This window comes from Colletes latitarsis, chromosome 7 (genome assembly GCF_051014445.1).
Source record: "Colletes latitarsis isolate SP2378_abdomen chromosome 7, iyColLati1, whole genome shotgun sequence".
Taxonomy (NCBI): domain Eukaryota; kingdom Metazoa; phylum Arthropoda; class Insecta; order Hymenoptera; family Colletidae; genus Colletes; species Colletes latitarsis.
The window spans coordinates 16,338,884-16,350,883 of record NC_135140.1 but is presented as its reverse complement, the minus strand read 5'-3'; the positions used below and the strand labels follow the sequence as shown (position 1 = coordinate 16,350,883).

The window sequence follows — 12,000 nt, the reverse complement described above, 5'->3', positions numbered from 1 at the left end:
TTGTTGCAAAATGCGTGTATTTTTGTACGTGCCACAAATAGTGTCAAAAATGTTACTAATGTTACAGAGACAAGGTGATCATTCTTTGTTGTAACGATAGTGAGGTTATAAAAAAATACCGCGTCTTTTTGCAATGATACACATACAATAATGTAACTGATATATAGTAAATAAAAATTTAACAACTAAAAGCTCCTCTGTTTTGCCTTCAATTCTGAAACACTTCGTTTCGTTACTTGATCGGGATTGTATTTGGTTGAGGTTATGTTTTGAAAAAAAATGATCGCTATTTTGACGAAAATCATGACATAAAATGTTCACAAACTAACGTAACGAATTGTTATTCCCGTTTCACGAGAAATTTAACTTTGTATACGATTAAATAACGAATGAAATATACTATTTCACTAAATATTAATACCAAAATTGTTGCACTCTTAACCTACTAAATGCATTGCATAAACATGTATAAAACTAAATCAGTATAATGAAAAAAACATGATTTTGTGTTGTGCATAGCATTAGGCCTGGAGATGGATTAGACCTCTCAGGACCTGGAATGTCAACGCCACACATCTCTCATCTAGCATCAACAAATCCATTTAGTATATTATCGCCAAGTCCACAACCAACTAGCTCTCAATCTAGTACTACCGACATGCATACAATCGGTGGCCTTAGAAATGTCAATATGCAGTTATCTCCTGGGAGAAAAGACAATCATGAAGGAAAATGTGAGGTATACAAAAACTTTTATATGACTACTACTCTGACCACCGAATCATATATTAAAGCATAACATTACTGTTTCAGGTGTATGTAGGAAAAACATGTGCACAATTTTTAGAGAATCAGTCAGTCTATATACCATACCCAATGACACAAAAATTACTTGATGACAAATTGATGAAAGCCTTTGGTGTTATTCAATACTCCAAGTAAGCAAAGTCTACTAAATTGGATACAATTGTACATAATTAATTGGTAACACATTTAAGTAAGTTTTAATTTTTATGTTTCAGTGAAGTCTCATTAAATTGTGAAGGTTATGCAAAACCGTCTCTATGTTACTCTGCATTCCCGATATGCCGCGATCCTGCCAGTATTCTAAAATTAAAAAACTCGAAAAGTTTATTTCATCTTCTAAATAATAATCAAGGCGGTTTATCTAAAGATGTCGGCGACGGAGACGATTCTGATGATATCGCGCAATCTCATGGTATTCCCAGAAAACGCAGTCCCACATTGGGCCCTGGTTCCGAATTTAATCCATACAAAGAAGGGAAATCTTCTAACAAGAAACTACTTGGTCAAAGCTATGGGGATGTACAATCCTCCAGCAGAAACGAGATTAATCGTAAATTACGACGGATTTGTCGAGAAGAGTGTGAAATATTAGAGAATGATCTGTGTAGAAAGGAATATGCAATTGCTAAAAGACATCCAATGATTGGACAACAAGTGCCTTTAATTAATTGTTCTGATTTACCAATTGAAAACACCCCTGAGGCTCGTGATTGTTTAAGTCTTGGAATTTCCACCGAGAACAATGTGCAGGAAAGTAAGTAGCTCAAGATTATTTGAAGGTCACGCCTTCCTAAATGAAAATACTATTGCACCTATAAAAAATATCCTATACAATGCCCCTCGTTTTCTAGACGATTATTGTTATTGGGGAAGCGGGAAGTCTTATCGAGGTATCGTAAAGACAAGTATTAGTGGAAGGCCATGCCTACAATGGCTGGCTGCCTTCAATCTTCCAATTTCTGATTACCCGGAATTGGCCGGGCAACATTCGTATTGTCGTAATCCGGGTGATACAGAATTGCAACCGTGGTGTTACGTTGATGTCAACCATACAATGCAACAGGAGTTTTGTGATATACCTAAATGCGGTAAATACACGCGATATAAAAAAAAAACTTGACCGTGCTAGATTAGATCACTTAGTCTCGTCTAAAATGAAAATTTGTCTCTTTGCAGTTGAAAACTTATGGATCTATGCAGTCGTTGGTTTTGTGCTAACAGGAGGATTTGTTGTCATATTGATTTGTTATTGCTGCTGCTATAGAAGCAGAAAGTCTACAAGGCAAATGAACCATTTGCCATCGAACAAAGTAAGAACTAAGAGTGTAATTGAATCGACAACTATAAATGAAATCTAACCTGTTTACTCGGCAGATGTTGACGAGTATACAATGCGACAAGAACATATATGATGGAAGACGAAGTACGACACAACCTATGGAAATGAGTTCTCTTTTAGCCGGCCCTGGTAACACAACCCCTGGCACCGGAACGTTAAGCAGCGGAAGTAGTAGAACATCCAATAACAGAGTGCCACAATTTACTACCAATAATGTTGTTCTTCTACAAGAACTCGGCGAAGGAGCTTTCGGTAAAAATACAAAATTTCCTATAAGGTCAATGCTCCTGACTATTTCTAGCGTAAACAAAATGAAAATCTTAAACGTTCTTTAGGAAAAGTGTACAAAGGAGAGTTACAAACAGGCAACAAATGCGAACCACCGATTTACGTCGCGGTGAAGACGTTAAAAGAGAACGCGAGTCCAAAAACACAAAGTGACTTCAAACGAGAAGTGGACCTCATGACGGACCTTAGGCATCCAAACATTATTTGCTTGCTCGGCGTAATATTGAAGGGAGAACCAATGTGTATGTTATTCGAGTACATGACTCAAGGGGATTTGCACGAATTTCTCATCTGCCATTCGCCGAGGTCTGACGTTCCGTTAAACAATGGAAGTGGCAAGATTTTAGAGCAGCCCGAATTTCTACACATCGCTTTACAAATCGCATCCGGTTAGTTCAACTTTTGCGCTATCTCGATTATTTTACACGCATCAAAGACTATCACTTTATGCATAATGTTGTTTTAGGCATGGAATATCTAGCAAGCCATCACTATGTTCACCGAGACTTAGCAGCAAGAAATTGCTTAGTTGGAGATAATTTAACAGTAAAAATCTCCGATTTCGGGTTATCGCGGGATATATACAGTAGCGATTACTACAGAGTCCAATCTAAGAGTCTGTTACCTGTTCGATGGATGCCTCCAGAGTCAATTGTTTATGGAAAATTTACGACGGAGTCGGATGTATGGAGTTTTGGTGTTGTATTATGGGAAATTTATAGTTATGGTTTACAGGTAATAATCTCTTCGCGTTCGTGGACGAGATATCTCTCGACTCGACGTTCTTCCTTTAACACTTTAAACATTGTTCTATCGAAAATATCGAGATACCTTGTCCAGAAGTAAAATAGCAATTGCTAATACGTAAATTTTTTAATTTTCAGCCATATTATGGTTACAATAATCAAGAAGTGATAGACATGATTCGGTCGCGTCAATTATTACCTTGCCCCGAAGACTGCCCGACCATGATTTACAGTCTAATGATAGAATGCTGGCACGAGGTGGCGAATCGCCGACCACAGTTTCCAGAGATCCACCATCGTTTGCACAATTGGTACATAAACCAGACCTATCTGAGCGATTTCTGTAACGAGTCCATAACCAGCTACTCTGGAAGCAGTCACAAGAGCACAAATAAAACTAATTCCACGCAGCTGTCGGCCCCGATATACAAATGCGATCAGAAGGAAATGGGAAACTTTAAGGGGAACACAGAGCAAGTGTTTTGCAACATGAACGACCATAGTAATGGACTGAAGATGTTGCCGAGCTTCCAAAACTCAAACTCTATCGAACAGAGGCCGAATTGTGGTTACAGCGAGCACAACACGCCTATGAAAACGCCGAATTATCCGAACCAGACAAATATTAATATGAACGAGTACGACGATAAACAGTGTTGCTCGCCGAAACTGAGCGGGGCGAAGAAAGTTTTGCCACCTACGGCACAATCGGTGGGCAAAATGAACACGCTGAACGGTACTAGACCAATGCAAAATGGTGCACAACTAGTTGTCAGGTTACCAGACCCCAGTAAGGTCACAACCGAGACCAGGGTATCAAAGTGAAAACGACGATCCGACGTCGGGCTCACGACGAATTTCTATGTTTCTGTATGTTTACCGTAATTGCTGTACAAGGTATGTATATGGTCCGTTTTTAGGTACAATTGAATCTTTAAAGCTTCGGGTAATGTTCGTTGAATACGTTAGGTGCGACCTTCGATACCTAATCACTGCCATATTTCTGCATTTATATTTATTTCTACCGAAATATACATAATATTTTATACTGGCAATAACACTTTGAACGATGTACAACCTTAATGTTTTATACATATAATACGATCGAATATACATACGTATAAATATAAATATATACAGTATAGACTGTAGACTGTACCATTAACGTTTTTCTCTATTATTTAACGTTACTTCTCGAATTGTATTTGAAAGTATTAGGCATCGTGGTTAATATGTGTTTAAGCATATTCGACAGCACTCGATGAATTATGCGTTAATTTCACGTGAGTACGCGTGTGGCTGATATTTCGTTTATATTATATTCCAGTAACGATATTTCAAAGACAACAATGGCGGAACAAAATTGTAAATTGATCGACGCAAGGCTCTTTTTGTATGATTTTTACTTGTACTTTACACTAGCGAAACCGTGAATTTTTAAACGATATATCGTTGCTAGAATGTAATATAAGTGTAATATCAGTTACGTTCGAAATACTGTGTGCTTACCAGACTGATAATAAGTATTTTAGGTCTTAAACTTCTAAACGATTTGCGAAATCAATTTGCAGAAGTGGCACAATAATAAATTATCGTCTATACGGTGTAGCGGTAGGTTCTCTCTGAAACGAACAATTTAAAACGCGATCTCATTGGTATTTGACAAACTTAAACTGTTACGTTTCGTCCGTAAAGCAATTATTGTAATCATATCGTAAACCAGAACTCGAATAGCAATAATCGCGAATAATCGAAGATACAATCACATTGATAAACTAAGTTTCATGATTTCTATACCATCGAGATATTGTCCATGTATTTGAATCATCAGAGTTTGCGTGTTTTATACAAGAAACGAAAAAGGAAACTGATGAGATCACGTACTCTGTTGCTAATTTATGAAAGAATAATCATAAAACAATTATCGCAATTAATACTACAAACGTAACGTTTTAAAAATGCTTCTAAGTTTGTTAGAAGAGAAAGAGTATCTATGTTCACGGTAAATCTTCATTCTAGAAGATTTAACGATAATGATGAACGCTCGCGAAGACTCAACGACGTTCAACAAAGAAGTTGTCAACGATATTAATGTGTAAATTATACAGGATCACTTATCATTCGTGTATAGAGTGTAGAGCATGCGACTAAAGCGGACGTTATTGTACCGGAATTGTTCGAAGCTAGTCCAACATCCGAATGAAAATCAAGGGAATGCGAACAGAAGAACCAATAACGTCTGTCTCGAACGATAACATGCACATAATAGGATCATAAGTAAACTGGGTAAAGACAGCCTAGAGTGAGAGAGTTTGAATGAAACTGTATTATACTTTTTATAATTTTCTATTAAATGGAACCAGAGGGATGTTTCATCGACCGAAAAGAAACTGTCGACGGGGCGTATTGCTCCCAGAATCGATGTAAACGTGATTCGAGGGAGACGATTAGAATAATCTATCGATTAAGTTGAAACGAGACTTTAAAAATGACGAGCCTCCGACTCGGTGTTTGTATTATTAATTGTATCGTAACGCTCCTCTGACCGCGTCGAAGGCTCGTCATCAGTTAGACTTAAGTTAACTTATGACAACTATTTCGACGAAGGATCATAAACTTAAGACCTTTATATATACAGTCAAGTACGATATATACGATCCATGTTTTTTGTATGAAACCGTTGTCTTTATTTCATCCCTACCAAACTTGATCCTTTACTCATTTCGAATGCACTGCGATCGTTCCTTGTACGAATGTAGTCTAATGACGCGAGGGGGATGATAACCTCTTACGCGAACACCCTATAATCGTACCCTAGGAGATTTGGAATTAAATATTCTACAGTCTGTTTGTCAGTGACTTTGTACCTAAAAATAACCTTGAAAAAGATTTTACTTCAATCAAGAGATTGATATTCTTCAATTAAGTAGCTTCTTTTCATATTTTTATATTTAAGACAATGATGAGAGATCTAAATATTAACTCAGTTTCTTAAAGATTTAACGAGTTTCCCGCCACATCACATCGGATATGCACGCATAAAAAACACCCGGGGTAATCTCTTAGCTAAAACGACTCGCGTTTGCTCGACAATCGATAAACAAAACTCATCAAATTGCAATTTTCTGCGTTTTATCTTTGCTGAACGATCGTAGTTTAATAATGGCACGTGCACATTAATATCGAAGCCGGTACCGTGCAACGCAATTTGTCCAGAATACTGGAAACGAATAGCAGACGATGCTCGCGATCGTTTTCATCGTATTGTTTCGTTATGCACGCGTGCAATGTGAAGTGGATCGAAGTTTGATTTGGGACAAGGATCGACAGGATTTCGTAAGCCTGTTCGGTGTTCCGATATTCGCCACTTTAGGGGAACAAGCGCTTACCAGGAAACAAGATTTCGATGAGAGAAATATCAGCGGGAAAGTTCTGAAAGTGGCATACTACCAGGTTTAAGCCGAAACCTTTCGTGCATACGAATTGCCCGTACAGTGAGACACAGAAGTACTCGTAATGTTCAAACTGGTCGGATGGTTGATATTTTTTTAAATAAATGTTATAATATCCTTATAAATAAAAATATACAGAATATTTATCTACAATCTTTTAAGAAAAATTCACTCTTTTACGTAGAATTTAATTCCCTTTGAGGTTTAAGATATTAAATGACGAATGTACCAGTAAAGAAATTGGGAATTTGTAAAAGGTTACGAGATTTCCTTAACATTTGTTCTAAAAATATCAACTATATAAAGTCTAGGAATGGTACAGTACGAATACTTTTACGACTGACTGTAAATGTGGGGCATCGTTCGATGGCACTCAACCATACTTCATCGTTATTCTTAGGACGGAGATTTCGTTAGGTTTTATGAGAACGACAGAAAGGTGACTGGAATATGCGGGGAAATATGGAACATGCTTGCAGATCATCTGAAATTTACGTACGTTCGTAGCTGTAGCATAAATTTCGACAGTAGCACGTAACAAAATGTTCATTTGTAAATTATTTTGATTTGAAAAATATGGAGTACCCTTCTATTTCTTTTAAACCTTATATTTTATTCCTAATAAAATGAAAATCTTTATTAAGATGTAACTCGAGTCCCTCGACACATTTACTCAGATTGCTTCCAGTAAGGCACGACAAAAATGATTTTGGAATGCGCTTGGACAACGGAAGCTACAACGGTCTAATGGGGTTGATCGATCGGAATGAAACGCAAGTAATACTGCGAACAGGATACTACGCGGATCGTATGGATTTGTTAGAGTATACAACGCCTGTTTGGCGGACTAAGTAAGTCATTTGTTGCTTCTAAATAATTATCGAAATACAAGTGGCAACGCCTGTGGAACTGAACCCGATTTCAAAAGAAATGAAAGTCTCTTACCACTTTGCAGTCTGAAGCTACGTTTTACAGCGGGCTGTTCAAACCACAGACGACTGCGCGTGCAGCTGTATGCAATGGCGTCGCACATTTACATTAGAATACCATTTAACTTATTCGATCGATTCTAATCACTTTTACGTACTCATTGCACTTTAAGGTTTTAAATACTTTTACTAAACAACTTTGCGTTAAAAAGAAAACTCCCACATATCGATAAATTGTATTTTCGCAAAAAACTACTCGAATTTAAACGTAACACGATAAAGCCACAGTACACAACTATCGAGAGAGCTCTTCGCGGTTTCACTGCCGAAATAAGACTAACTGAATATTTCATTCGACTCTAGAGAGGACGTAAACAGCTACCTGCCTCGAAATTCTGTATTTACGTATCTTAACGCGAAGGTCCCGAATCTCTATGGCACGAGGGGGGTATTCGTTAAGCTAATTATATGCAAAATTTATGACTGGGTGAGGCTGTGAAAGTACCCTGTTTACCTTTCTTTCTATTCACCTTCTTTTGAAAGACCATCGGGCATTTATGTTATAGCCTATGTAGGCATATCATGCAATACAGGCATCTATTTACTATCTACAGTTCAAAACAACAGACGTATGTAATATAAAAATCAAGTCTACCTTGTCGTAAATTTTACACACGATCAACCCGAATTCTTCTCGACATAAAATATTTGTTTCATCATGAGTAAAGTATGATTATACACTATTCAATCAATAAACATTACACAGATACCGATTGTACATACAGCCGGAACTCAAACACGATAACAAGTGGATATTTACAATATTCGAGCGGCACGTTTGGTACGCCCTCGTATTACTAATTTTAATACTCAGCCTGGGTGGATACATTCTCCAGACCAAACAGTATCGAAATTCTAAAAAGAATAAAACTCGAAAACAAAAGACAAAATACTTCACTTTCAATGACCATGTCTTTTATACGCATTCCATAATGTGTGGTCAAGGTACCCTAATCACAAAAAGTCAATCTACATATTTTTTAAATGTAACAAAAATATTAATTATGTAGATTCATTACTGGTGATTCTTTTAGGTTACGTTCCAGACGCTCTTTACGATCAGAACAAGATATTGTCGATATCGAAGAGTACATTTGCCTGGTTGATTCTTTTGAGTTTCAGCTCGAATCTTATTTACCAAATGGCGAATCGGATCGTGACACTCCCATTCAACAATCTAGACACTTTAATAAATAAAACGAAGTACGATGTTTTGGTTTTTAGAGGATCAATGATTTACGAGTTTGTGGAGGTACTTGGAATGATTTTACAGTAACGTAATGCTTGCAATAATTAATTCGTTCAACGTCTACACATTCGAATGTTTATCAAAACATTAATCGAGTAAAATATAAATCTCCCTAAAATAATTCTAAAATAAGTATTTCAGTAATACTGATACCCTGCTTGTTCCGTTTCAAAACTTCCAAGAGAATGACAAAATTTTAGAAACGCGTTCATCTATCGAAGAGATTGCCTAAACGATACGACCTCACGAATCGTTTTCAAATCGTGGATACAACGAGCACGATGTATCGAAAGGTTTGCGACAAAAAGAAGAAATTCGCGATGCTAGAAAACCAGGACAAGTATTATATAAAAAGAAGACGTATCTGTCCAGTAATACCAGTAGGAAAAAGTTACTTTCATACTTGGATTGGATTTGGCCTAACGAAACGTTTTCCATATAAGAAAATTATAAATATATCGTAAGTATACGATCAATCGATTCAAGAATTAATTCCAATTGGAACTAGACTAAATATCAAAATTAGCTTCAGAGAAGAAGTTTACTTCATATCTAATTATTTTTTCCAGATTGTTGAAGTTCCACGAAGTTGGCCTGATAGACGCTCTAAAAGATCGCTGGTTTGTGTATAAGATCAAGTATGAAAATAAAATTCCCTTCAAAACGATCGATATGGAACAAGTTTATTTGATTCTCTGTATACCTTGCATAGGTACTGCAATGTCTCTCGTTATACTTCTTCTTGAAAATATCGTATTCTATTGTCAAAATAAACGTAAATGAATACTATACCGACGGAGAATGTTTTAAACATGTTACTTTTAACATTTTACTGTTACGATTTGATAACTAATTAAGAATTACGTTAATAAATTGATACGCCAGAGAACAATTGCAACTCCAATTTTATACCCCTCTTTGTTTATTCTTTTTAATTTGAGAAACATTAACGGAAGAGTTTGGAATCGCGAATAAATTCTGCAGCATACATTAGAACCTCGATAGTTGCTCAGTAGAGGGGCTCTTCTTCAACTTCACTGGTTGATAAATGGCAATCCCTCCACTTATCAAAACAATGAACCGAAATTAGTACTATGAGTGTTTTATAACATGAGATACACTCTTCTAAAGTGGAACAAAAAATCATGCGTCAAATTGTAAGGGGATCCTCGTAAGAAGGCTTTAATCTTCGTAATGGTTTTAATGGGTCGATGATCAACAATGACTAGCTTATGGTCACTGCTGGTCAATAGTGAGGTTGACCACCATCAGGTCAGCGGTCCAGTGAAGATCCAGAAATAGTCAAGAGGTGGGACCAATCGAAATAGCGTTTTTCTCTAGACCAAGCGGTTCTTAACTCTTCACGTTGACACTGTCTCCCCACTCTTCGACTTCCCCACACGAAGACTACCGCTGGACAAATTCTTCAGTACCCCTGGAGCATCCAGGGGGGCCGGGTCTCGCGGGCCGAAGTCAGGCCATTCGTGGAGTGCTGACCACTGGGGGACCAGGAGTGACCAGGACTGACCAGGACTGACCAGTGCTGACCAGTGGAGATCCGACTACTGACCACTACTGACCACTGCTGACCAGTGCCGGACGGTGATGACCAACGGTAAGAACTATTTAAAATTGCTCTCCCCACTTCTATTTTGTCGTTTGATACCAATTGAACGTTATGGAACTGTCCATCGCTTTTGCTAAATTACGAATCGTTTCTTATGTTACAGCTGGACCTTTGGTGCTTCCTTGGTAATGGTAACTAATGCTCAACAAGTAGTAAGCCCACTTTACTTATTTATATTATTATCACAAAATTGACTAATTTATTTTATTTGTTTGGACATAATTCAGTGTTGTTTGACTGTCCGGTTTTATTTGGTTATTATGTTTTCCTCCCTTATTTCTACTATTGCCTTATTTTTTGAATTGGCATGGTTGTGTCGAATCATATACCATTTTTGTTTGTTTTGTTTGATGTCATTAATTAGAATAAGATTTTTATTCTTGTTCTATTTCGCTAAAATATTTTGTTTAAGTCTTGGGTATTTTCACTCTCTGATTTCATCGTTGGATTTTCAATTCTGCTCAATCTTTGTTTCTGTTCGTTTTTGTTTGTATGGTTCTTCAGATAATTTTTGTAATCGTTGGCTATTTTACTTCGACATTATTCCATGAATTTTTATCTCTCGTCATGCAAGTATAGGGAGAATACTTTGTTTGTATCATGCGTAAATTTTGTACATTTCCTTAGGTAGATCTAACATCGAGAATCTTATAGATTCAGCACGACAAATTATTCCATCGCTTTGTCTAGTTTGCATGGTGTTTATTAAATTTCCTTTCGTATGTCACTAATATGGGTATCAATTTTAGTTTCAGATTATTCGCAGGGACATCGAGGGAGTACGCCACATCCGCCGAGGGACATTTAATTCTAAGTTGAGTAGATTTAAGCTTCGTCGCGAATCTTAAAATTAACGTCGAAGATTTCTTTATTGTACATATTTTCGCGTCTGTACCAAGCAATTATTCAATAAGTAGCTTCTCGTTTTCTCGTTTCCTCGTTCCTAGCTTCGGTCACCGCTGTTTCATCGATTGAAATATGTGATCGGCCGTGTATCTGGTCCGAAAGATCTAATCGCCTTTCCTTGGTAAGCTTGATTGAGGGAAAACGGCACTTCGCTGGAAGGTGTGGAGTTTCCGTATTCTGCGGAAACGCATACCTTCCAGCGGAAGTCGACCCTGTTTCAGGTACTCTCTCTTTGTCAGACAGCCTAAGTCGGGTCCTTCGGGCTCCCGGCGGGTTGCGTTGGAGAAATGGAGACCTCGACTCGGGGTTGCAGTTCTCTGTTTTCTTGTTGAGATCGAGTTAGCAAGGGCAGTAGATTCGATCCTCGGATCAGCTGCACGGTACAGCATCGCGTCGCGTCGCGTCGCGTATCCCACGATTTAGCTTCATCCCTCTTTTTAATCACATAATTGCTTGGTACAAGGAACTTTGTTTCCTTCTATCGTCCGAATTTTAGCTTCAACTTGACTAGACTTGAGCTTCGACGTTAATTTTAAGTCCCTATTGTATGCGTCTCCCAATATTGCCAAGTAATTATTTAACAAGTAGCTTCTCTCG

General features: G+C 37.5%; 2 protein-coding genes across 4 annotated transcripts in view; both read left to right on the top strand.

Moving 5' to 3' along the window:
• Ror (tyrosine-protein kinase transmembrane receptor Ror) overlaps positions 1-5,837 on the top strand; it is a 242,002-nt gene extending 236,165 nt beyond the window's left edge. For all 3 annotated transcript variants that reach the window (XM_076768966.1, XM_076768964.1, XM_076768967.1), the window contains exons 6-14: positions 520-739; positions 814-938; positions 1,023-1,561; positions 1,659-1,895; positions 1,984-2,117; positions 2,182-2,398; positions 2,482-2,823; positions 2,901-3,169; positions 3,319-5,837. In XM_076768966.1, coding sequence (XP_076625081.1) covers positions 520-739; positions 814-938; positions 1,023-1,561; positions 1,659-1,895; positions 1,984-2,117; positions 2,182-2,398; positions 2,482-2,823; positions 2,901-3,169; positions 3,319-4,005 — 2,770 coding nt within the window. In that variant the 3' untranslated portion in view covers positions 4,006-5,837. The remainder of the gene's footprint in view (positions 1-519; positions 740-813; positions 939-1,022; positions 1,562-1,658; positions 1,896-1,983; positions 2,118-2,181; positions 2,399-2,481; positions 2,824-2,900; positions 3,170-3,318) is intronic.
• Positions 5,838-7,058: 1,221 nt separating this feature from the next.
• Positions 7,059-9,658, top strand: LOC143343794 (glutamate receptor ionotropic, kainate glr-3-like). Its single transcript, XM_076769035.1, has 6 exons — positions 7,059-7,127; positions 7,310-7,483; positions 8,328-8,566; positions 8,656-8,873; positions 9,071-9,330; positions 9,440-9,658. Exons 1-6 carry the CDS (start codon positions 7,102-7,104, stop codon positions 9,651-9,653), a joined length of 1,131 nt encoding a protein of 376 aa, XP_076625150.1. The 5' UTR covers positions 7,059-7,101; the 3' UTR covers positions 9,654-9,658.
• Positions 9,659-12,000: the final 2,342 nt, after the last annotated feature.